Raw genomic sequence first — 26,070 nt, forward strand, 5'->3', positions numbered from 1 at the left:
GTTGTCTGTATGGACCATATCTATCACCATGGGAAACAACTTCCACACCATCACTCCCACTCCTCGGAATCCAGACCCAAACGCTGAGTGGGCCACTAATTTGAAACCCCACCTAGTCATGGCTTTGCATGCATTACCCTGCAAGTGTGTTCCCTGCAAGAGAACAACTTCTGGGGAGTGACGCTTGAGGAACTGCAGGACCATCCCCCGCTTGATCTTGTCCCCCAGCCGTTAATGTTCCAGGACAACAATTTAACCCCAGGCGAGCTACTTTTTCACCCATTGTCTAGAGTCTAGTAGCAGGAGCAGAGGGGGCACCTCCCTCAGGTGTTGTCAGGCTGCGTCAGGCTGCGTTGGTGGAACAAAACCCCCTCCACTATCTGGTTCAGTAGCCCAAAGCAGTTGCATAGTGGCTGTCAACGCTCGATTGCACACATATTCGTCACACTTGCAAAATACAAAACAAAACTAAACAAACCCCCCACCCCCTCACCTGTGCCAGAGAGAACAACCAGAATAGTGATCTGGCATTGAGTCACAACAGATCGACACTTGGCACAGGAACCCAACATCCCAAATATGATAAATGGAACCCCCCTTCCTGCCTCCCTGCATGGCGGTGTCAGAACCTCCTGCCCACCCGAACTTGCAGAGTGCCTATCGCCCACCCCTTAAACTAGTGGGTGCGTGCGTCCACCCGGGCACCCGTCCCAAAGACGAAGGTAACTGGTAGACATATTATGAACTCGAGATAAGGGCATACAACAATGACTCAGTGTCCACTTTACAGTGTGTCCATTACAAAGAAGTCTCAGAACAACAGTTCCGCAAGGAGTTCAAGCTCTAAGAGAGCAGGAATTTTATCCCAGACAGTCGGCAAAGAGGCAAATCTCCCCCCAAGATAAAGGCAACGACGAACCGGTTATTAAGACCCTCCTGTCGCCGCCTCCTGTTCGCCCGCCGGGGAGCCCCCGCCAGAATCTTCAGTTCTCCTCTCATTCCTCGCCTCCCAGACTCTGTTACCCCTGCGACCTGCAACACACCAATCGTCCAACCAGTCCCGGGCCTCCTTGGGGTGGCGAAGAACCAAGCCTTTCCGTTGGATTCCACCCTCACTTTGGCCAGGAAAAGCATAGCTTATTTCAGATCTCTCTCTCGCAGTGACTTCTTGACATCGAGAAAGCTGCACCGCTGTTGCTGCACCCTGAGGGTGAAGTCCGGGAAGAAGGTGATTCGACTGTTATGGAATTCCAATGGGGGCGCAGATCGGGCGGCCTGCAGGATGGTGTCTCTATCTCTAAAATTGAAAATCCTAGCCAGCAGGGGCAGAGGGGGGGGGGGGGGCGGTTTTGGTCTGCCTCCCCGGACCCGGTGCATGCTTTCCACGGAGAAGAATTTGGACAGACCGTTTGGTTTGAGGTAGGTGGGTAATCAATTCTTCCACAAACAAGTCTGCTGCCGGCCCCTCCGCCCTTTCCGGAACCCCAAGATGCAGACGTTATTGCGTCTAGAGCGCCCTACATAGTCATCCAGCTGCACTTCTAATTTGGTGGTGTGGGCCTGGAGATCATCCATCTTGCGCTATATTTCAGAGGTAAAAATAACAGTTGATGGACAGAATGCAGAACAATGTCATACATTCACCCCTGTACAGAGATCTGGGCCTAAATCCATCGTTTTTTGCACTCCACACCACCCCAGTTCAGACATGGCCATATGCAAATCAACCTTGACCCTGTGTGTGCCTCATGGGAACAGTTCAATTTCAGAGTTGTCGTCAACCAAGGAGCTTGCCTTTATTTCGACCTCTTTTAGGTGGGTATTCATGGAGCGCATATCCGCCCGGATGAGGGAGACTTCCGTGGACACAGAATCGATTCGCGACTCCAGCGATGTGCGAATGGTCGTTATGGCGGTGAGAATGTCTTGCAGCGTAGGTTCCTTCGCCTCCTCTCCAGAATGGTGCTTTTCCGAAGTTGCGTATCTCCTGTTGGGCGAGCACCCGGGCCTCTGTCCCACTCATACTTATTTAATTTGGCATAGAACGCCGCCTTGGAACTACGACCTCCAGCCATAGCGAGGACGCCTTGGGTAGCGCGTGACTCGGATGAAAAAGATCAAGACTGCTGTGCACCACAAGGGATTGGCACCGGGCGTTGGTAGTGCTTCTTCCGCGAAACAAGGCGTGCCGCGAGCCACCGAGGCCCAGACAACGACCACCATTCCATGCACCACTAACCAGAGGGGCAAAGACTCAAGCCTTCCACTGTTCCACAGGCCCAGACTGGACTGAGTGGCAATTGCGGCAGTAGCGCGGTGAGCGTTACGGTGGCCCAGTCCCTCCTATCAGTGTCCCGTTGTTACTGGCTCTAACACCCATCCGGCTGCAAGGCCTCCTGGTTACTTCCTTCTTCACTTCAAAAAAGGGGGGTGGAGATTCCCTTCCGTGCACCGTAGCTGGCAGCGACAGTCTCTAAGTGCGCCATGGGCATAAGATGGGGCCCCTGCTACTCAGGGCAACAACAAGGGGGTCCCAGGAGACAAGGGGCGTCAGGGGGCTGTACAATATGTTTAGTTCCTTCAGGTGATTGGCAGGCAGCGCACAGGATTAGGCCGGCCTGTCCCAATGGCGCTCGGCAACACTTCTTTCCCCGGGGCCCAATTGTTGGTTCCAGGGCCTCCCTCCAGGGACAGCGGGGTCGCAGACTGCCGCGTACACAAGCGCCAGCATGTGCCTTGCTCCCCCTGTGACTGCGGCACCCGGCACCACAGGGGGTGTCCCGGCCGTCAACACTCTGAGGCTCGCACGGCCTCCTGTCCCGCAGAGCGTGTCTTACCTTTCATCTGGTCCTGCACGCCGCAGTCCTTCGCGCAAGCGCACAGCTCCGGTTACAACCAGTTACAGGATATTTGTAGAGTGGTTGTTGCTGGGAACGGGTGCACTCGAAAGGAGCCACCTTAGAGAGTGGCCATTTCTCACGGCGCTTGGCCACGCCCCCCACTAGAGGACAAATTTGGAATCAGAAAAAGTGGTGTAATGCAGTAAATTGCATTAGACTAGAACAAGAAAACACACTAGGTTCATTCATAGTTTACTAGTCCTACTTGCATCTCTGCTCCTTAAGTACATAATTAGTGTGTTGTGACAGGAGGCAGTTAGAGCCTCATTTGATCAGTGATTGTGTTAGCATTAGACACTTAGGCCTTCCTTCAGCAGTTAGATGTGATTGCCTCCATTCTTTTGTTCCATTTAGATTATGCTAATCATTCTCTTGAGTGTGTAATTTTCGCAGCTCGTTGCAAGAGGTAGGCGCCAGCTCTCTTTTCTAGGGAACAGGGCTTATTTTTTCATCATCGTAGTGAAAGGCAGAAAAGGGAGAAAAGAGGGAAAAGTGAAAGATAAGTAGAGAATGTAGGGATGAAACAGAAACTACAAGAAGTAACAGGAAGTTTTGGGTGGTAGAAGATAGAAGCATGAAATGGAATTAAGACTCAACAGTCTTGGCATTGAGCAACGACAGCATTGGGCAGAGGCAGATTTCTAATGAAAAAATGTTTTCTTGCTCATATATTTCTATAGAACTGCCACAAATGTAGTTATTACTGTAAGCTATGACTACGGTCTTGTGATTTCAGTTTTTGGCAATGGCTGTATCACATATGTTATTTTAATTATTGCATACACAAATAAGTACAGTGTCTTTTCTATCCTGTTTATACATATCTGTATCTCCCTTCCCATGTTCTTCCCAAAACCTATCAATCTAGTTACATACCTACTCATGAGGGTGGCACTATCAGTGCTGCAGACCCATTAATAGCATTTTATTTACAAACCCTGGGTATATTAGTGCACTTTACTAGGAACTTAACAGTAAATTAATTGTGCCAATCGTGGAGAACCAATCACCAGTCCCTCCATTCCCTTTTCCATTCCTCCCTATGTTTTGCTCCTGTATTACGATGATGAATCTCCTGCCGGCTGCTTGGGAGTTGAACTGCTGACGAGCTGGAGGATGCCTGTGGCAGCAGCAAAATGTACCCCAGCAACTTTACATGCTTCATAGCCTTATTACGTTTTATAGCACAAGCCAAAAGGTTTGTGGGTCCATTTCTACCATAGTATTGTCCACTTCTACTCTTAAAAATGATAGAAATTGAAGTTTCTAATCGGGACTGGCTAGCACCCTGTCCAAGTAGGGAACCCTTCCTTCTAGTCAGGATAAGGGAGCTACACACCCAGATAACACCTGCTTATCCCTTTGAAAGCTTGGCATGAGGAATCAGGCTTATCTCAGAGGCAATGTGTAAAGTATTTGTACATAACACACACAGTAACACAGTGAAAACACTACACATGGACACCACAGTAATTTATAATAATAAAGTATCTTTATCTAAAACAAACAAAACCAAAACGACAAAAACACACAGTAACACAGTGAAAACACTACACATGGACACCACAGTAGTTTATAATAATAAAGTATCTTTATCTAAACCAAACAAAACCAAAACACAAAAATGCAACATATATAACTCTAAGTATGACTTTTTAAAGGTTTCAAGTAATTCTTTCCATAGATCCAGTGATTTTACACAAAGTGCCTCAGAATCGTCAAAATCCACAGTGCAAAACAACCACATAGGAGGGAAGTGTCAGAAAGCACAGTGATGTGTCAGTTCCTGAGTCCACGGGAGGCGATGTGTCAGTTCTGCTGCACGCAAGAGAATTGTTGCGTCAAATCTAGACTGTACGGGGAAGCGGTGCATAGGAATCCAAGACAGTTCTGGTCCGCGGGTGATGCGTCTGAAAAATCCAAATGTTCTGGAGGTCAAAAACAGGTGCTGCGTCAATTCCTTAAACTACGGTCCCACAATTTGTGTATTCTTTCAGCCATACAGCAGGGCCTGCTGGAGTGCGGGGGTCTCGGACTTTAGAGAGACAGTGTGCTGAACTTGTGCTGCAGCAGTTTCTTCGGCCGCTAACAGGGGCTGTGCCGATTTAAAAAAATTTTTGGGCCTCAAGGCAGCGGTGTGTGGAAATTTCTTCTGCACAGCGGTGCTGCGTCGGAAGAACAGGCACTGGAAGGGTGATGCGCCTATTTTAATGATTTCAAGCAGATCTTTACAGCAGGAACAACCTCCAAGGGCTCAGAAATGGATTTGGCATGACAAGTCAGGTCAGAACTCCCAGCAATGGAGTTCTGGATTGCTGCAGATTAGTCTTAGCTGCTCTGAGATCTCTTAACAGGAGGCAAGCCCACACAAGCAGTTGGAGAAACTTCACAAGCAAGATACACTGCAAAGGTCCAGTCCTTTTCCACTCCAAAGTAGAAGCAGCAACTGCAGGCCAACCCTGGAAAGCAACATACAGTAAAGGAATAGTGCTCCTCCTCACAGCTCTTCAGTTCTTCTACTTGGCAGATGCTCCTCTTGATCCAGAAGTGTTCTAAAAGTCTGAGGTTTTACGTTCAATACTTATACCCCTTTTGGCCTTTGAAGTCGGCATTTTTCCAAGGATTGTCTTTGTAGTGCACATGTTCTTGTTCTGCCTGGTCTTGGCTCCAAACACACTCCAGGGGAGTGGAGGCAGCATAGTGAGAGACCAGGCACAGCGCAATTCAAGTGCAGGTGACCTTTCCTCTCACCACTCTAGCTCAGGAAGGCCCATCAGCCTGGTGATGAGCCATCAGGATATGCAGGGCATTCCTCAACTCCCTTCGTGTAACTGTCTAGAGTGAATGCACAAACAGATCCCTCTCTTTCTAAACCAGATGCTGATTCCACAGGCAGGCAGAGGCACAAAATGGTAAAGCAAGAAAGTGCCCACTTCCTAAAGTGGCATTTTCAAACGCACAATTTAAAAACCACCTTTATTAAAAGATATGTTTTTAAATTCTGAGCTCAGAGAGCCCAAACGCCAAATCTATAGTTCCCAATTGGAAGTTACACTTGTAAAATGTTACAATGCAGCTCTAGTGATAGCCTATGGGAGAGCTTGTCCCTGCAATAGTAAAAAGAGAAATTAGCAGTATTTCACAATCAGGACATGCAAAACACACCAGTACATTATCTACCTTTCACATACACTGCAACCTGCCCATGGGGGTACGTTGGGTCGAACGTAGGGGTTCCTTACATGTAGCAAAAGGAAAGAGTTGGGCCTGGCAAGTGGGTGCATTTGCCAGGTCGACATGGCAATTTAAAACTGCACTCACAGACACTGCAATGGCAGGCCTGAGACAAGGTTACATACCTACTCATGAGGGTGGCACTATCAGTGCTGCAGACCCATTAATAGCATTTTATTTACAAACCCTGGGTATATTAGTGCACTTTACTAGGAACTTAACAGTAAATTAGTTGTGCCAATCGTGGAGAACCAATCACCAGTACAATTTAGACAGAGAGCATATGCTCTTTAGCACTTATCAGCTGGGGTAAAGTGCCCAGCATCCTAAAGCTAACAAAAAGTGGGTCAGAATAATAGGAGGCAAAATGCAAAAAGTTGTGGGATAAACCTGCAAAAATGGCCAAGTTCAACAATACAATTGTAGCAAAAGATCATTGGGGCTGATTACGACTTTGGCACAGTTGCGTCGGCTCTCCACCGGCATAGCTGTGCCAAAGCCACACAAAGACCGCCCACCTTATTAAGTGTTGAACTCACGTAAGGCTGATAGTCCTTTGGTTTACTCATGGCAGTGCATGGAAAACAGGCACCACAGTGGGAACAGCAAAAAAAAGTTCCAGCCCGTCACGGACGGTGACGTACATGCCGTGCTGGGTGAATACAGACATAGGAGTACATGTTGTGCACCCCTGAAGGTATCCCCATGGAGGGAGGGTATGGGGGCAATGAAATAGCTGGCAGTGCAGGATCTTGTAATATGCTCAGTGGGACTGCACCAGTGCCACTTAGCAAATTACATTGTGGCGCAAATCTGCCACCGCCAGAAAACGTCTGTTCCCTGGCGCTGCTGGTGGTTCTCCACAGCAACGACTTTTAAAGTCGTAATGCAGCGGACAGACCACCTGCCAGTGTAAGTGCAGCGGCCTCACGACTACCGCACTCGTAATCATGCCCATAATATTTTCATAACCCTAACGGCAGCAGTTTTTCTTAGATGACATTGGAAAATAAGTCCAATCAGCGAAAAGGAGTACCTAAGTTCACTATCTGCAACCACAGGTACTGATTAAACATGGGAACAAACTAAATTGGTTGTTTAGGTCCTGGTGGACAGTGCACTGGTTTCTCTGGGTGGGGCCATGTTGTCCACTACCCAGGTGGAGAACCGTGTTCCCTATTCATAGATTTCCCCATCTGCCTGATGAGAATCTCTGTACTGTGAAGTGATTCGGCTTGTGAGGCTCTCCTCACAGTAGTGCAGGTTTATCAGCGGGCTCCACGTCAAAAGCACCCACTCTGAAAGCATTTTTGTTTAGAGAAAACAAATGTCCCTACCACGCAAGCAGTTTTCTTCCTGAGTATTAGGGCCATAGCGTGTTTCTCTAGACCGTGTCGCCAAGCATTGCATTTTGGACACAGACGAGAAAAATGAATGACACTCTCTGCGCCGTACGTAATGCAGCCTAGTCTCTCTATGAACCTGCACTCCTATGGCTGACTGACCACAGGTTATTGGTTGCCATCAGAGGTACTAGCAAAGGCTCTGTCTGCGGAACCCAGTAGTTAACCCACATGTAAATAGGTCATGGAACTGCAGTTTTGGTGAAGTGGGTGGTTCCCTCACTCCCAACAAACCCTACATAAATATCTACATTTGGTTCCACATCACCTATCAATCAATCAAAGCATTTGTAAAGCGCACTACTCACCCGTGAGGGGCTCAAGACGCTGGGGAGGGGGGATGATGCTACTGCTCAAATAGCCAGGACTTGAGTAGTCTTCTGAAGACTAGCGGGTCCTGGGTCTGCCGTAAGATGGGGAGGGTGTTCCAGGTACATGGTTGTTGTAATAATGATGCTGTATTTCTCCCAACTGTGACACAGATCCATCTGTGCAAAATAGATTGGATTATTTTTTTAATTGTACGGTCTTTGATTAAGGGAATCACTTTGCAATCACTGCCAATACGTATTTGAATTGTAAAAGCCGCCCCTGTGAGCCAGTGTTTCCTGCCTGTCCCTTCTTCTCCACAATTACGACAATATTAGTTAGTATGGATGTATTTTGCCTGAAGCAAGTGTCTTTTTCAGCTCTTAGTCAAGTTGTGCCAGCATCGCTTAACCCGGTAGCCGTGGAACTGAGACAGATCGATGCTGTTACGGTGGCCGTGGTGAACCTACAGTATGAAGGCGCCATCCTTCCTGTTTCGGTAAGTTTTTATTCCGCTACCTCTTAAAGGAGAATGCAGCTGATCTCTTATAAATAGAGTGAATAGAAGGCTTCCATTCGTTCAAGGCACTAAAACTGTGAGATTTAGGTATGCCAGCCGTTTGGACTCATCGCAAAAAGCTTTATTTTATGACGGAGGAGAAGAAATATTAGATTAGCCGAGCATATGTTAATCTACTTTTCCCTCAAGGTCTATATTTTTTTTTCCGGATTTATGTTAATAAATATTTTTAATTAATGGCACCTGCTGCTGCTCTTTTCCCTTTCACAGCACTATAAACTAAAGATTTGACTAATTAATTTACTGAGTTTATCAACCACAGAAGAATGAAAGCCTAAATTGGTGATGGCCATATTCAAACTCACGGGTCACAGGTATGAATGCATAACTCACAAGCGATTCTATTCTAAGCTTCGATTCCAGGTTGGGTCTAAAACTAGGATCCGGGCACAAACTCCTGTTTGCATAAACATCAGACTTCTGACAGGTTTTCCGGGTAGTTGCCAAGACATGAGGAATTTGGTGCATTATGCACCACATTCTTCATGTTAGTCCCCAGTTCAGAGTTAAAACTCAGAATTAGAAGAATTTAGCAGGTCTAAATATGTCACCCCCAAGGTCCTGGTAATTATGATGTCCTGTAAATACCTGAACCTCTCCTGGGCACTCTTAATTAGGCCTAAGTATGTTAGCTATCTTTTACTCTCAGAAATTGAGCACTGTCCTTAGATTAGGGTTAGCATTCTGTGCTCTTCACTGTAGTTTATAGGCACAAGGACAAGTTTAGAAGAGAAGGGAAAGAAAGTACAATCTAGAGCTCCGCCAACGTTCCAGAAAACATTCTCATGTTTACAGAACCCCAAGAACACAAAAAATCACTTACGTTGCCAGATGCATATTCTAATTTTTTGGTTTGCTGCAGTTTTTCTTCACGTTGCAAGGCATTGTCATTACTATTGATTCTGTGTTCATTTAGAAAAAAAGCAGTGTGAATACAGTTTTCTGTAGGTGGGAGGTGACTGAGATTTTCCTGGTGTAGTGATGCAATAAACTGTTCCTAGTTTTGCACAGGTACTTCTTTGTGTTTTTGTCCAACTCCTATTCTCCCGGATTCGTGTTTCTTTACCTTCCAGGGATTCGGGCACCTGGTTCCATCATTCGAAGACGGCGCCCTATTGGGTATTGTTTATGACTCCATTGCCTTCCCTGAACAAAATCGCACGGGCGCCCTCTCGACCAGACTCACGGCAAGTATACCAACAGACCTGATAAACTCAACTTACTTTTGTCTTCCATATTTATGACAACATTCATTGGCACATTAAAAGCGGCTGTACAACACATGTATCCAATGTGGATTCAGGATCCAGCCCCAAATTTGCAATTTACATAGGCAGTGATTATCCTGAAAACATGGCGCTGCTCTCTAGGTTTGTCACCCTTGGCCCCACAATGAAACACAGAGGTACATTTTGTTCCACAAAATTTGAGAGGATATTTTTGGAACCCAAATCTACGAAAAGTATGAAAAGAGCTACAAAAAGTCCTTCACATGGTCCGCAAGCAGGAAGTGTTTGCTAACAGTCAGTGATGAGTTTTTCATACATTATGGCGCTGATGTTTGAGAAAGAGAGAAAACCAATTGTCAGACATAAGCACGTACTTGCCAGTGGAATGTTTGTGCATAGTTTTAGCTATGGCCACTGGGAAATGGAAATATGATGAGCGAGTGGCTTAGGAGGTCAAATACTGTTTTTGTGACATCTTACAGAGCCTTTGTGCACATTTCATTGTATCCCATTTTACTTGGGTATTTCACGGTTAGATGTTTAAGCCCTCTGTGATAGGTGTTAATAACCTTGATCCCTGCAGAGAAAAGGAAAATAGACATATATCCCTTTCCTCTTCTCTTTTGTGCTAAACTGGTAGGAATATTGGTGATGTTTTGAAAATCTCATACACCCAAGAGGGGTGAGAGGTAATGGACCTGGACCTTCTTCCTCCCTTGGTGCATGTAAGTGTAGGCTTTGAAAATGACAGACCTGCCAGTGAAGCTCTTGCAAGAAATAATGGATTCTCTCAACTACCCAAAAACAGTATGTGCACATCTTTGTGTTATGTACTAATTAGTGTTTATTCTATGTTAACCTAATGAATATGATGGATTAACTCCACAATAATAAATACTAAGAGAATGAACAGAATGTACATCCCAAGCATTGTTTATGCTACATCATTGAGCTGCATGATTTCTGAGCCATGAAACACCTCCTCACACACCTACTAAAAAGCCAGAATAGTGTCCTTTCCAGGAGCATGTCTCCGAACATGTCACCCACCACTCCCTGCTCGTTATTTGAGGGGATCTTATATACCCTCGGTATATTAGTATTTCTATGGATCTAGACTGGGCACCTTAACCTCAAAAGGCCACATGAGACAAATCATGATTAGCAACATTTGCCGGACATGATGCTTTCATCAGAGGTGTTAGGATATGTTTGTTTTGATGCAAGTAGTGAGGAAAACGAGGACCTTGCAAGGAAAGTTTTACTTCCAAGCTGCAGTTAATAATAAGCTGTTTTGGGAAACAGCCATTACAACTCGACCGTTACAACACATTACCATTACAACACAGTCGGTCCCAGGCAAGTACCGTTACCACACATAAACTTCACCACGCAGGATTTTACAATGCATATGCCTTTTGCATTCTTTTACAACACATTTCATTTTAAAGGCATAAATGTAAAAGGCTTATGTGTTTTTTAATTGCAAGTATAAGGTAACTATATATTGTGTGTGTGTGTATATATATATATATATATATATATATATATATATATATATATATATATATATATAATCAACAACGTTGCTCTGACTTTAGGTGCTTCAGACCCTGGCAGGTCGGCTTCAAAGTGCCGGGCTCAGAGCCTCCCACCTTCGTATCCAGCAAACCTCCTCACGCAAAGAAGGACCTTGAATCCAAATTCCAGGGAATCCAGGCACTTTTATTAAACAAAATTAATTCGGCATGCAGAATTAATATCAGTCCCAACGCGTTTCAGCTGTACTTCCAAGCCGTGCTCACGGGAAAATAAAAGTTCCTGCTTTCAGAAATGACTATGGGCCAGATGTAGGTAAATACTATTTACCTATTCTTAAAATCCGAATTTTACCGATTCAATATTTAAGAATAGGTAAATAATATGTAGGTAATTTTTCGGCCCATTCCTATGGGCCTGGAGGCCCATAGGAATGAATGGCAATTACCGAATCAGTAAACACCAATTCGGTAAAATGGGGGACACATTCAAGGGTGCCAGGGTGTCACTTTGACACCCTGCTGCACCCCTGAATCGTGCTTGTGTGCAGATGTGGCACACATACATGCCCTAAGGGAATGTATGTCTGCCACATGGCACAGTTGAAAATGCACAGATTTGCATTCTCAAAGGTATTCCTTATTTACTACCAACTTATAGTTGGTGGTAAATAAGGAATCCTAAAATGGGAAAAGCACTCATTGGAGTGCTCCCTACATTGCAAATTCGGTAATTTACCGATTCGGTATTTTAAGGAATCGGTAATTTACCGATTCCTTAAAGTACCGAATCGGTAAATTACCGAATTTGCAATTTAGGCCACCTACATCCCAAATGCCCAATACTGCTCGGTAACGGCCGAAATTCAGTAATTTCGGCCGTTACCGACCGGTATTGGGCCACCTACATCTGGCCCCAAATTCTTTGACAATCCAGATGAGGTCTGCAGCTGGCTTGAACTGTATCGTGCGGGTAAGGATGGCTTTGGGTCATCTTTCCAATCTACATCGGAAGCAGGTCGTCAACGCAGATCGAAGAGAATCCGGAATCGCCGCGGCAGATCGGGCAGACCCTCGACACTGGAGACGGCGACGGAGAGACGAGGGGTGCTGGAACTGGTCTCCAACATATCTGGCCCCCAGGGTGGGCCGCTTGTCCAGGACTCGGAGACAGGTGGGGGTGGGTCTTTATCGGACACGGAGGACTCGAAACTGACAGTGTGCCCCTGCCTGTGGTAACCCCGGATTCGGCTGAGGGCCTGCTGGACGCTCAAGAATGATCCCGGGTGAGATGATTCCAGATGTGGATGGGAATGCTGGGTGAGGGGGGGGTCCGTCGTGGGCGGAATTGGTCATTGATGAAGGGAGTGAATTGGGGTTGCACCTTTCCCCGGGTCTGGAACGGGGGTGGGCTCGACTATGTCTCGGAAGTACAGAGGCGTGGGGTACCCCCTATTGGCGCTCAGCCCCCACCCAGCCCTTAAGGCATGCCTGCGGTGGCTACCGTCAGGGTAGTTGGGAGGGATGGGAGTTTGAAGGGTAAGGTTTGGATGGGGACTAGATGGTACTATTTGGGACCTGTTCTTGGGGGGTGGGGCAGGGACAGGGGATTGGGGGGAGTTCAGTTAATGTTGTGGGGGACAATTACCATTGGTGTGGATTGCATTGATAACTTGATTGTGTTTGAGCACTATCGGGGGAAACGAAACAGAACACTATGGGACAATGGCTGATATAACTACTTTAAAGTGCATCACTTGGAATGTGCGGCGCCTGCACACCATGTCCAGACGCCACAAGGTCCATGCATACCTGGTGCGCAGGGGGGTACAAATAGCATTGCTGCAGGAGACGCATCTCACTAAGTCAGAGGGGTTGGCGCTACAGCGTAGATGGAGAGGGCAAGTGTACTACACGTCATATTCAGCTTATGCGAGAGGGGCGCTGATTTGGGTGAGGGCCGGGGTGCCATTGCAGGTAGCTAAAACAGTGGTGGATCCAGAGGGGCGCTTTGTAGCAATCACCGGCAGCCTGGGGGGTAGACCCTTGGATATATGTTGCATTTATGCGCCTAACGTGGACCAACTCTCTTTCCTCTCTGCGTTATCGGGCTCCTTGGCCCACTGCTTTTCAGGACCCATTTTGGTAGGGGGGGACTTTAATTCGGTGCTGGATGTCGATCTCGACCGATCCCACCCTCCCCTCCCGGATTCTCCAGTTCGTCGAGTAGCCAAAGGCAGGCGGGAGTGGCAGGCCCAGTGGGGACTGACGGACATTTGGCGAGCGCAACACCCGAGTACCCGAGATTATTCTCACTTCTCCGGCATGCACGAGTTACACGTGCGGCTGGATGGGCTGCTAGGTTCGGCGGAACTTGTGGTCGTGGCAATGAGAACCGAATACTTGTCCAGGACCGTTTCCGCTCACAATCCTCTCTTGGCGGACTTCCGGTGGTACCCCGGCACCCCCTGTGTGCCCACTTGGAAGCTACGTGCCGAGATCTTGGAAGACCTAGTGTTTAAGACAGAACTAGAGGACACAATTACGGAGTACTTCGTAGTAAACGAGGGCACGGCCGGGTCGAGAGCTGCGGAGTGGGATGCATTCAAGGTGGTGATTCGGGAGTACTGTATCACAAAGAAGGTGGGAATGCGCAGGGTTATTCTAGATGACCTGGAAAAGGCTGATCAGAAACTTCGGGAGATGGAGCTTGCTCGACCTGGCAAACCTGAACTGCAGGGGCAGACCCTTGCAGCAAGGGAAGCGGTAGCCGTGGAGGTAGAACGACTTCGTTGTTTCGACCACAAGGCTTACTTGACGAGATCATTAGTAGAGGGAGACAGGTCGGGAGCGCTCCTGGCCTGGCTGGCCAATCCCATGAGACGCTCCAACCCCACGATGTCCATGCGCACTGCGGCGGGTGACGAGGTGTATACCCAGCCCGAAGTTCTGGATTGTTATTTACACTACTATGAAAACTTATACCGTAGCAGGGCGGCACGGGACACTACCCCGGTGGATGAATACTTACGGTCGCTGCCGATCCCCACTCTAGAGCCTGCACAGGCGAAGGAGCTAGGGAGGGAAATAGAGCTGGGAGAAATCCGTAGCGCCATAAAAAGGATGGCGAGAAATAAAACTCCAGGCTTGGATGGCCTACCGGTGCAATTCTACTCCACCTATGTGGACCTTCTGGCCCCTAGGTTGTTGGTGGTATACAGAGAGGCGAAACGATTGGGGCGCCTTCCCGGGTCGATGTGTGAGGCCTTGGTAGTTCCCCTTCTCAAACCGGACAAAAAGAGCAATGACCCGGCGTCCTACCAACCGCTTTCAATGCTTACGGTCGATTACAAAATCCTGAGTAGCATACTGGCCTCGAGACTGCTGGGCCACATGAGCTCCCTGGTCCACGTCGATCTGGCGGGATTCATACCCAAACGTAACACGACAATGAACATCCGTCGTTTGTTTCGGTTATTAGGGGAGGCCCACACTGAGGCCCCTTGTCCCATGATTCTGTCGATAGACCTGGAAAAGGCTTTTGATAGCCTGGAGTGGACGTACCTTCACAGGGTCCTGACGCATTTTGGCCTGGGAGAGGGGTTTCTACGGTGGACTGCGGTGCTGTATGCCTCGGCAGCGGCCAGGGTGCGATCGGGCCCTCTGGTCTCCCGACAATACCCGGTGGAACGAGGCACTAGACAGGGGTGCTCTCTGTCCCCCCTGCTCTTTGCACTCGCGGTAGAACCATTGGCGTTAACAATTCGGACTGGGGCCTACTTCCGGGGGTTGCGGACCTCGATAGGGCAGCAATTTATCTCCTTCTATGCCGATGACCTATTGCTATTTCTGGAGGATGCCGGAGAGGCCTTGACCGGGGCCGACGCGGCGCTCACGTCCTTTGGGGAGCTCTCGGGCCTAAAGGTAACTGGGCGAAAACCTGCCTGTTCCCGGTCCGTCGGGGAGAGCCCCAGCCTGCTATCATCAGAGAGATCAGATGGGAGCCCAGCTGCCTCAAATACCAAGGGGTGTACGTGTATCATCATCAGGCGGATATCCTGGATGGCAACATTGCCCGCTGCGTCCGGGCGCTGAGGGAGACTATGGGTTTTTGGGCCACCCTGCCACTTTCGGTGGCTGGCCGCATTGGGTTGCTGAAGATGATGGCACTCCCGAGGTTGCTATACTACTTTCGGACGCTCCCGGTTTGGATCCCTCCGGCCACCTTTCGGACCTTGAATTCCATGCTGGTGGAGTTCCTTTGGGGGTCGGGTCATTGGAGAGTGGCGCTCAAGACCCTGATGAGACCGAAATCGGACGGGGGACTAGCGGTACCGGACTTCGAGAAATACTATCTAGCTGCCCAACTGCAGACTTACACGCAGGAGGTGGCGTGGGAATTTCGGGGCCCGGAGGAGGGGAGGGGATGTGGTATGCCCAGGCATGTCATATCCTACATTGCACTACGTCAACGGTTGCACCTGCGGGACCTCACACATGAGGAACGCACCATAAGATCGTGCTGGAACCGAATCCACAACCGCGCGGACCTGAAACGCCCATATGCTCCGGAGATCACACTGGGGATGCTCACGGCCTTGCCCCATGGGGGCGACTGGTCCCGGTTGGGGTATTGGGAAGAAGCAGGGATACAGCTGATGGGCGACCTTTATGAAGACGGAGTGCTGCTCCCTTTCCAGGAGCTTTTAGACCGTTTTGATATTCCCCGTGGAGATTTCCTCCTACACGTGGCAGTTGTGCGGGCGATTCAGGCGCACTGGCGGAACGGCCTGGAGGAACCTCTGACGTCAGCGGTGTGCCAATATGTGATGATGTCGTCGGGGACGATCAAGGTGGTGACATGCTTATATTCCAGGCTGATTACTGAAGGGCTGCCCCCTCTGGAGGTACTTAGAACCAGGTGGGAGGTTGACATAGGGAAGGACATACCGGAGACTACATGGAGCCAATTGTTGCGCCGCGCCTGGAAGGGCACTCGCCATGCCCGGTTCCAACCAGTACATTTTTACATATTGCATCGGGCCTATTTGACCCCGGAGAAAATACGGACATACTTTGCCTCGGACTCGGCGGCTTGCCCCAGATGCCGGGCGCCTGCAGCTACACTCATACACATGTTGTGGTCTTGTCCGGCGCTTATCTCCTATTGGTCGACGATAGGGGATACACTCAAGGAGGTTACTGGAAGGGACCTGGTATTTGATGCTCGGGTCGGGATCCTTCATTGGTTCCCCCACACTCCCAAAAACAAACTTTCCAGTAAATTTATCGACCTGGGGTTTCTATTAGCAAAAAGGGAGATAACCAGACATCGGAAAGCACGGGTTGGTCCTACGGATGCGAAATGGCGCACTGAACTCCTGAAATGGGCTACTGGGGAGAGTACCCTGAGGTATCAATTGGCAAGGCGACAACAGGATGAGAAGGCGTTAGAAGCGGCGCAGGAATGGGAAACGTTGGTGCAGGCCCTGCGCGACTACAACACTTCTAGTGAATCAGAAAGTGATGATGATGTTCAACTTCCAAACCATTAGCTTTGTTTCACCATGCTTCTCCTTACTGATGTGATGGGTTTCCTACCGCAACCTCTTGACATACGCACAAGCACACCAATGGCGGGGTGGGGGGGTGGGCTGGGGATAGAGACGGGGAAATAGAGGTACTCTATTATCACGATTGTAGTTATTAACATGTTACTTCCCCTCTCTGGGTCTTCTGGGGGGGTGGGATCAGTTGGGTGGGGTTAAAAGTTTTCCTTTTATGGTTGTCTAGAAAAGCAGATGTAGACCTCTCATTCATTCTGGCCGTACCCGAGGGACTGTCAGGTTGCCCTATATGAGACCACCACAAGCGCCGCCCAGCCTCCGGGATGTGGGCTGAATGGGTGTGTAACTGGAATATTCACATATGGGATCTCGCAACCTTCATTGCCGCTGTTAAAACGTTCCGGTACTGGCATGTAACTTGTGCGAATTCCTGCAATAAAAATATATAAAAATAAAAAAAAAAGATGTTATTTGAGATGTTATCAGTGAAGTCACTGGCCTTGTCATTACTGAAGCAATATGTGAGGTCTTAAGCACTGCATTGTGGGGCATAATTTACAGTTATAGCTCAGGTAACTAAACCTGCTGAATGTCACTGGTTTTGTATGAGTGAAATCTGAGCCTAACTATAACTTCCCTGTGACCTTTGTTTTTTTCAGTGAATTTCTAAGGCGTTTTTAATTCTATTTCCTAACTATACCGTCCCTGTAACCTTTGTTTTTTTCACTGAATTTCTACGTTTAAAATAATGTAGATTTCCCAACTTTAACATCCCTGTGACCTTTGTTTTTTAAGTCAATTTGCAAGATGTTTTAGAAATTGTATTTCCTAACTGTAACCACTAACCTTTGACACTTAGTTTGTGAGGGAGAGCATGAGTGTCTTAGTAGGTGTATGTGTAGGTTTGTAAGTGGGTGTGAGAGACTTTGAGTGGGGCGGCAAGTGGACATAGGAGTGTGAGTTTGTCTGTGAGTGGGTGTGTGAGTCTCTGATAGGGGTGGGCTGCAAACTCTGCTCTGCTGGTGGAGTTTGCGGAGTTTTACCGCTCCCCTTGGAACACGGCCGGCAGAGTGGAGTTTACAGGTGCGCTCAGCCCCAGACTTCATTTCCCAAGAGTAGTTTGGCAGGAGGTGTATTTGCAGAGTGGTTGAGAAATGGGGCAAAGTCAATCAATCAGGGGTTTGTATAGCGCGGCTACTCACCTGTGAGGGTCTCAAGGCACAGGGGGAGGGGCTGCTGGTCCTTCTTTAATTGGGCCAGCAGCGCTGGTTGCCTGTGGTGGGGGGTCAGGATGTTTCAGGTCTTGGTGGTGAGGTAGGAGAAGGATCTTCCTCAGCTTCTGGTCTTGTGGATCCTGGGGAAAGAGGCTAGGGCGAGTTGGGTAGAACGGAGTTGTCTGGGGGTACGTAGAATACGAAGCGGTGGTTCAGGTATGCTGGCCTTTCGTCTTGGAGAGCTTTGTAGGCATGCATGTGTGAGGAACGTGAAGGTGATTCTCTTGCTGAGTGGGAGCCAGTAGAGTTGTCGGAGGAACTGTGTGATGTGTCTGCAGCAGGGGATGTCGAGGACCAGTCTGGCAGCGGCAATTTGGACGTATGGTAGTTTCTTGAGCTGTTTCGGGTGACGCTGGGCAGAGTGCATTGCCATAGTCAAGTCTGCTGGTGAGGACTGCGTGTGCGACCGGGGCGCGTGGCTAGATGCCGATGGAGTAGGAGACTTGAAGCCTCGCTACCGGCAGTGAGCCCTGATCCGGCACCATCTTGACCCTAATTTAGGTACCCAAGGTCTGAAGCAGTAAAGACTGGCCCCTGATAGCGAGGGGGGCTCTGAGCAGGCAACGTGGTCCTAGTGGAGGAGAAGCAGAAGTCGGCAGTCGGGAGAGCTCTGACCCATATACAAAATGGAGCTGGGGCCGCTGACAGCGTACTTCCCTGAAGGATCGTGGAGGCAAAAACTGTCGCAGACGAAGGTGACCCGTGCGGCTACCTCAAAGACATTCCCCTGTCACAGTGAAGCAACGCTTTGGGGAATTGCGGCTGGCGGCTGTGAGAGCCCGTGAGGAGTGCAGATTGTAGCAAGCAGCGTTTGAGGAGCGGCACCGGAGTGCGGCTGGAAACGGGAGCCTGCGTCGAGTGCTGACGGGCCCACGATTTAGCCCCGAGAGCACCATACCACTCCTAAACAGTGGCCTGAAGAGAGAGGAGACCCAGGGTGCAAACGGCTGGGTGCACCCAGGAATTGGGACGTGCGTGGCAGGGAAGGCCGCCTGAAATTGGGACCGATTCCCCGCCGATGCTACGAGTGGCTAGGGAGTGGAGAGTGAAGAGGACGATGGGGGAAAAGACATGCCGGTGAGCGGCTGCACATCGGAGCTGGTGGCAAGTAAGGACGGGCCTGGGACTAGGGCCTGAGAAATGTAGATCGCCCCCCTAACAAAGACGCACAGCAGGAGGAGACCTGGGGGATCAGACCGAGGTTGGAGGGCGAAGAAGCTCAGGAGCCTGAGGGAGCGCAAACACTGAGATTAAAGGCGGGGCCAAGTAGGTCCTTGAATTAGCAGGCAGAGAGAGTGCTCACTCGTGGAACCCAGAGCGATCAGGGACCACCCCTCGGAGGAAAACCGGAGAGGCAGGAAGGGACAGGAGAGCCAGGAGCCTGCAGGAAGTGAACAGAACGAGTGGGACAAGTGCTGGTGCGGAATCCAACTGACGGGTCCTTCTCGAGCCTGGGGAAGCCTCTGATGGGGAGAAGCACTGTGGGTGCACTGAAGAGAGAAGAGGGTACTCTGCCAAAAGAAGCCAAGGTCCGGTAGTGGAGTGAATAAGTCCTCACAGGGGGAGCGTGGAGGGGCCAACAAAGAGGAGAGAGATCAGTGTACAAATAACAAGGCTGGACATTGTGCATCACCATGGGGAAGCCCACCTGGAAGAAAGATCCGGACCCACAAGTCCAGGAGCTTCACAAGACTGAAAGCTCAAGTTCGGGGGCAGAGGAGGTTCAGATCAGCTGGAGCGTCTCCCTTGCCCGACGCTTCAGACAATTGAAGACTCCAGGACGGCGGTCAAAAACAAGATAGATGCTCCGAAGGAGGATTTGGGGCTCCTTAGAGAGGACCATAGACACCTTGCAGAAAAAGTCACAACCAATGAGAATGATATTAAAGACAAGACCAGTTCTCACCACTGGCAGATAAAGTTCCCGACATGGAGAACAGGGTGCACACCCTAGAGCTCAGGGCAGAGGATGCTGAAAATAAGTCCCACCGCAATAATCTGCTTGTCGTGGGACTGTCCAAAAAAGTCGAAGGCAACAACATGTTTGCATACTTGGAAGACTGGATCCAGTCCAATGTGGCGGCGGAAAGCCTCTCCCCCTACTTTGATCTGGAGCTCACCCACAGGGTACTGGCATGTCTGCCCCCACCTGGTTGTCTTCTGCGGCCGGTGGTGGTGCGACTGTTATTCCATAAAGATCGAGACTATGTGCACCGGCAGGCCAGACTGAAAGACCACATGGTGGACAATAGCACGGTTAGCGTTTTTCCAGATTTTTCCCGCAAGGTATAAAAACAGCAGGCATTCTTCATGGCAGCGTAATGAAAACTACACAAACTGGGGACTCAGTACTCAATGTTATTCCCAGCTAAACTATGAGTGGCTACAGCCACTGGAGTACGGTTCTTTGTGATGCTACAAGACGTGTGGGATTGGATTGACCGCCAGACTCCCACCAGGGGGGGACAGGAAGGCGAGGGAGAGTCAAGGGAAGTCAGCTGATTGCACAGTGAGCTGAGGAGGCCAGGGCCGTAGGTTCCCCAAGGCGGCGGAGACCCAACATGAAAGAGACAGGGGGGTGGCGGCGATTGTTTCAATGAGTGCGTCAGAGGCTGGAGATGCGTCCTCACCCACAAGAGCGGAGCCGAAGGACTCAGATCACAGAACTGGCAAGGCGGGGTATCATAGCATAGATCTCCCAGATGTGACTCAGAGATCAGCAGATGAGATTATTTGACATGTACCCAGCAAACAAGTATAAAGAGAGGGGGAGACGAGGGGAGAGAGGGTTTTCTAAAGAACTGATCCTGGTATGACGATTGGGAATGTCACATGTTATATATAAGTGTTATGCCAGGTGAGGGGGGAACCGCCCCGGGCCAGTGGGGGATGTTGGTTATCACCTTACTCCTAATCGTTTTCCACTACCCCAGTCCATTATTCTTTTTGTTTGCTTTTAGATGCCAGAGTTTTCAGTTTGGATGGGGGACGAACACTCACTTGTCCTGGGGTGTGGGAGTTTGGGGTTCAAGAAGTTGTGTATTGCAGTAACTGCAGGATCCATAGGTCAATAGATATGGTGGATAAAGCCATTGTGGCTTGTGCTGTACCTCAGGAAGTAATGGCTACACTGGGGGGAGTGGGGGAGAGGCTGAACTGTTGAAGAGATATATAAATGGATAACACTACGACTTATAAGATCATGTCCTGGATGTCGGGGAATACACACGATGAGGAAGCGACACAAGGTATTCTCCTTTCTAAATAGAAGACGGGTCTATATAGCCCTCCTACAGGAGACGCACCTCCTGGCTCCTGAGGGAGCTGCACTGCAATGACAATGGCGGGATAGGCCTATTATACTTCTTTCTCTGCGTTTGCAAGGGGAGTAATGATGTGGATAAGGGAGGGGTCCCTTTCCAATGTACAGGAGACTGGTTTGACCCAGAGGGTCAATATATTGTGATCACTGGAAGGCTGGACGGCCAGGATGCGACAATTATTTATCTGTATAGACCCAACGTCGACCAAAGTGCGTTCTTGACCGCGAAGTCGGGCACATTAGCACCCCACCTGTTACACTCCACAATTATGGGGGGAGACTTCAATTGTGTGGCTGACCCAGCACTAGACCGCTGACACCCGCCGCTTAGGGATGCCCTGACTGTCAGGGTGGCAAGAAACATTACGGAGTGGAAAACTAGATGGGGGCTCATGGACACATGGAGGCTCACGCATTCGACGACTAGAGATTACTCCAATTTCTCGCATGTTCACTATTTACATGTCCGCCTAGATACCTTCTTGACCTCCGCTGACATTCACACACTTGTGCGGGGTGAAATACCTTTTTCGCACGATATCCGATCATAACCCAGTCTTGATGAACCTACGATGCGGTCTGGGACTTCAGCCCATTCCCTCTTGGAGGCTCAAACCAGAAGCCCTGGAGGATCAAGCATTCCTGGAGGATACGCGAGGCCATATAGATAGCTATTTCTCCGTGAACGCTGACTCCGCCTCGTCCATTCTGACGGAATGGGATGACTTTCAGGCAGTTATCCGGGGAGATGTATGGCGACCTCCATGGGAGTGAGCCGCACATTGGTGACAGACATAGAAGAGGCAGACCAGACGTTACGAGACCTAGAGAAGCGTAGACCCGAGCATCCGGAGCTTCTGGGGGACCTCCTAGATGCAAATGTAGTGGATGCTCGAGGACAGACTGTGCTGTATAAAACTATAAAATATGGAGAGAAACCATTCAGAGAGAGACAAAACAGGTTCATTATCGGCATGGTTGGCTAACCCAACCTGTAGGGGTAACCCCATAGTTTACATCGTGGATCAAAATGGGAAGCACCCATATAGGCAGGAGGAGATAAACTGTAGGTTTGTAGACTACTATAAGGCCCTCTATAAAAGCGCAGGAAGAATCGAGGAGGCACCGTTGACAGATTTCCTGACACCACTTCCCCTTGCTACCCTGATGGTAGAAAATGCCATGTAGCTGGGGGCAGCAATTACTGAGCCGGAAACAAGGGGGCTATAAAAGGCTTATCCAGGGGTAAAGTCCCGGGTACAGATGGGCTACCTGCCGAATTTTACGCAGCATACATGGAGGAGTTGGCACCGAGGCTGGTGGGGATGTACGGAATGGCGAGAGAAGAGGGAGTGCTACATGCAGTACAAGGGACCAATTGGTGATTTCTCTGCTTAAACCGCGCAAATCACTGCTGGACTGCGCAGCCTATAGACCATTATCAATGTTTAACTTAAACTTCAAAATATTAAGGAAATCTTGGCGGCAAGACTTCTCCCGTACAGGACTTCACAGGTCCACCGGATTAGGCGGTGTTCATTCCGGGCAGAAACATGGCTCATAAAATTAGACAGCTGCTGTCCATACTGTAGGAAAACGGCCAAGGATTCGGACAAGGAACGATTTTTGCTATTGATATAGAAAAGGCCTTTGATGGCCTTGAGTGGAGGCACAGAAACAGGGTTTTGGAGCGAATGCATCTGGGGCAAGATTTTATACGCTGGGTTCAGTTATTATATGTGGCACTGTTGGCAAGAGAGCAAACGAGCTGTGCGGTCTCTGGACAGTACGGGGTGGAGAGGGGGACATGACAGGAGTGTCCTCTATCCCCACTGTTGTTCGTGCTGGCTATGGAACCACTGGCTTGCCTAGCCCGGTTGGGGGGAAAATACCAAGGGCTACCAATTGGAGGAAACGCACACCACATTGCACTCTACTCAGTCGACCTGCTCCTTTTCTTGAGGGACTTGGGAGGGGACTTGAGAGGCGCTAGAGAAATTATGGCAGTGTTTGTTGGACTGTCAGGGCTCAAAGTGAATTGGCAGAAGTCCAGACTCTTCCCACTAGCACGGGACCAGGAACCGTCGGCGGAGTTGGGAGTATTGATGTGGGAACCCAATTGCTTAAAGTACCTAGGAGTTAAGATTTTTCACTCCCAGGCTGATATCCAGGAAGGGAACATGGGAGGAATGCTCAGGTCCCTAAAAGATAGCATGACATTCTGGGGTGCACTCCCCTTATCAGTAGCTGGTAGAATAGCACTGGTGAAATTGGTTGGTCTCCCACGTCTGTTGTCTCGGTTTACCTCGTTGTCCGTTTGGATCCAGAGGGGCTGGTTCCGGGAGCTCGGATCTTGTCTAGTGTCGTTTATTTGGGGGGCAGGCCGATGCAAGGTGGCACTGGCGACCCTCAAACGACCAACGGAGGAAGGGGGACTGGCGGTCCCCAACTTTGAATCATATTACCTAGCAGGGCAACTGCAATGGTTTACCCAATGGATAGCGGGGAGACTAACGCCGGGGGGAGAGAGGTGGGTCCCTTTATACCGGAACAAGTGGTGCTCCTGTGGACACTTCTGATGGTGGGAGGGGCACCATGAGCTGGTACTAATGAACTGCACCTGGTCCAATGCTGCTGGGGGAGGTGCCTTCAAACAACGCAAACCCGAGAGCCCTATTCGTCAGACATTCCAATGATAATGTTGCAGGCATTGCCTCACGGGGGAAAGTGGAGTGGGCTGGAAGACTGGGTACAGGATGGGGGCCACCAAAATGGTGATCTCTACGAGGAAGCAGAGCTCAGGACGTTTGTGGAATTTAGAATAAGCTGGGTTCTCCCTCAGGGACACTTCCTGTTACACGGAGCAGTTACTACAGCGATTAGGAGGCACTGGGGAATGGGTACGGTAGAACCCAGAAGTCATGCCACAAGTGGGTATATAGGAACAGCAGGGGTTAAGATAAAAGCGGTCATATGCCTGTATAGAGTGATTGGCAGAGATTCTATTCAACCCCTGAGGGCATTAAAAAACAAGTGGGAGACAGACCTGGGCACTCCGATGGAGGACGCTGACTGGATCAACATTTTTGGTAGAACTTATAAAGTCTTGAGGAATGCCTGATTTAAATGAATGAACTTCTATATACTTCATAGGGCCTACCTTACCCCGGAGCATACAAATAGATATTTCCACAGAGAGGATGCGTGCCCTAGGTGTGAAGAAAATGGGGTGGATATGATGCATATGTTCTGGAATTGCCCAGTAGTGCACGGATTCTGGCGCGAGGTCATGACTACGGTAGCTGCAATAATAGAGCCTATAGTGCCTGATGGACCAGCGCAATGCCTTCTTAGTTCATTTCCCCACACAGCTAAAACGAGGGCCACCAATAGGTTCCAGGACCTTGCTATTATATTAACCAAACGAGAAATCACAAAACACTAAAAGGCGCCGGGAGGACCCCGCCTGGCTGGGTGGAGGCAGGATTTGGAGACAAGGGCGGGATGTGAGAGCAGGGTGCTGCTCAGGAATGGACTCAGAAAAATAGGAACAATAGAACAGGCTTGAGCATGGGAGGTATTGGTAGAGGGAATGAGAAACCCAGAATCAGAATTGGGCCGATCCTCACCCTCAACACACTCTCAGCAGAGGACTCCGCCCGCCATTACCAAGGGAAGAACTTGGAGAGGGCCCAAAAGGTGCAACTCATCTTAAGCAGGAGACAGCTCTGTTATGGGATATAGAATCGCAGAAGATAGGCCTAAACTTGGAGGGGTTCAGAGATGACTCTGGTACGAGCTAAAATGTATACATAAATGAAGATTACATTGTTGGACCTGCAGTAAAAGGGAGGGGGGGAGTTAGGTTGGGAATGTTTATTAAAAGGATAGTATTAATTAAGCTATTTTGACTATGACAAGACATAAAATATATGGGACTCACTGTTCTGTTTCATGGGAACGTGATAACTGTATATTTATATACTGAGAAAAGCTGAAAGTCAATAAAATCTGTTTTTAAAAATTGAGTGCCTGTGTGACCATCTTTCCGGTTTCTATGGGGATCCATCTGAATGTCTTTCGAAGCAGGCGGAGCGTGTGGAAGCAGGCTGAGGAAACTGCGTTGATTTGGCAGTTCATTGTGAGCGATGAGTCCAGTATGATGCCGAGGTTGAATGGTTGGTCCGTCGGGGTGAGAGGGGATCCCAGAGCAGCTGGCCACCAAGAGTCATCCCAGGCTGACGGGGTGAGTCCCAGGATGAGTACTTCAGTCTTGTTCAAGTTGAGCTTGAGGCAGCTATCTTTCATCTAGGTAGGAACGTCCTTCATTTCATTATGGAGGTTGGTTCTAGCAGTTTTGGGTTCATTGGTTAGAGAGAGGGTCAGTTGGGTGTCGTCGGCATAGTAGACGATGTTGAGTCTATGGCTTCTGACAATGGCGGCGAGGGGGGCCATTTAGATGTTAATGAGGGTGGGGTTCAGCGAGGAACACTGGGGTACTCCGCAGCTGATCTCAGTAGGTCCTGAAAAGAATGGGGGTAGTCTGATTTGCTGAGTTTGGCCGGTGAGGAAGGAGTGGATCCAGTCCAGTGCCCTGTTGCAGATGCCAGCGCCATAGAGTCTTTTGATCAGGTTGCGGTGAAAGACAGTGCCGAAGTAGGATGAGGGCTGTGGTCTCGCTCTAGTTGAGGAGGGAGAAAATGTCAGTGGCGGT

At 49.3% G+C, this 26,070-nt stretch overlaps 1 protein-coding gene across 1 annotated transcript in view; it reads left to right on the forward strand.

Annotated features, from left to right (window-relative positions):
- Positions 1 to 26,070, forward strand: part of PPOX (protoporphyrinogen oxidase) — a 203,116-nt gene that overhangs the window by 54,572 nt on the left and 122,474 nt on the right. The window contains exons 8-9 of the mRNA XM_086951574.1: positions 8,227 to 8,345; positions 9,500 to 9,613. Of these exons, the coding sequence (XP_086807700.1) occupies positions 8,227 to 8,345; positions 9,500 to 9,613 (233 nt within the window). The remainder of the gene's footprint in view (positions 1 to 8,226; positions 8,346 to 9,499; positions 9,614 to 26,070) is intronic.

This window comes from Lissotriton vulgaris, unplaced genomic scaffold (assembly GCF_964263255.1).
Source record: "Lissotriton vulgaris unplaced genomic scaffold, aLisVul1.2 SCAFFOLD_2463, whole genome shotgun sequence".
NCBI lineage: Eukaryota > Metazoa > Chordata > Amphibia > Caudata > Salamandridae > Lissotriton > Lissotriton vulgaris.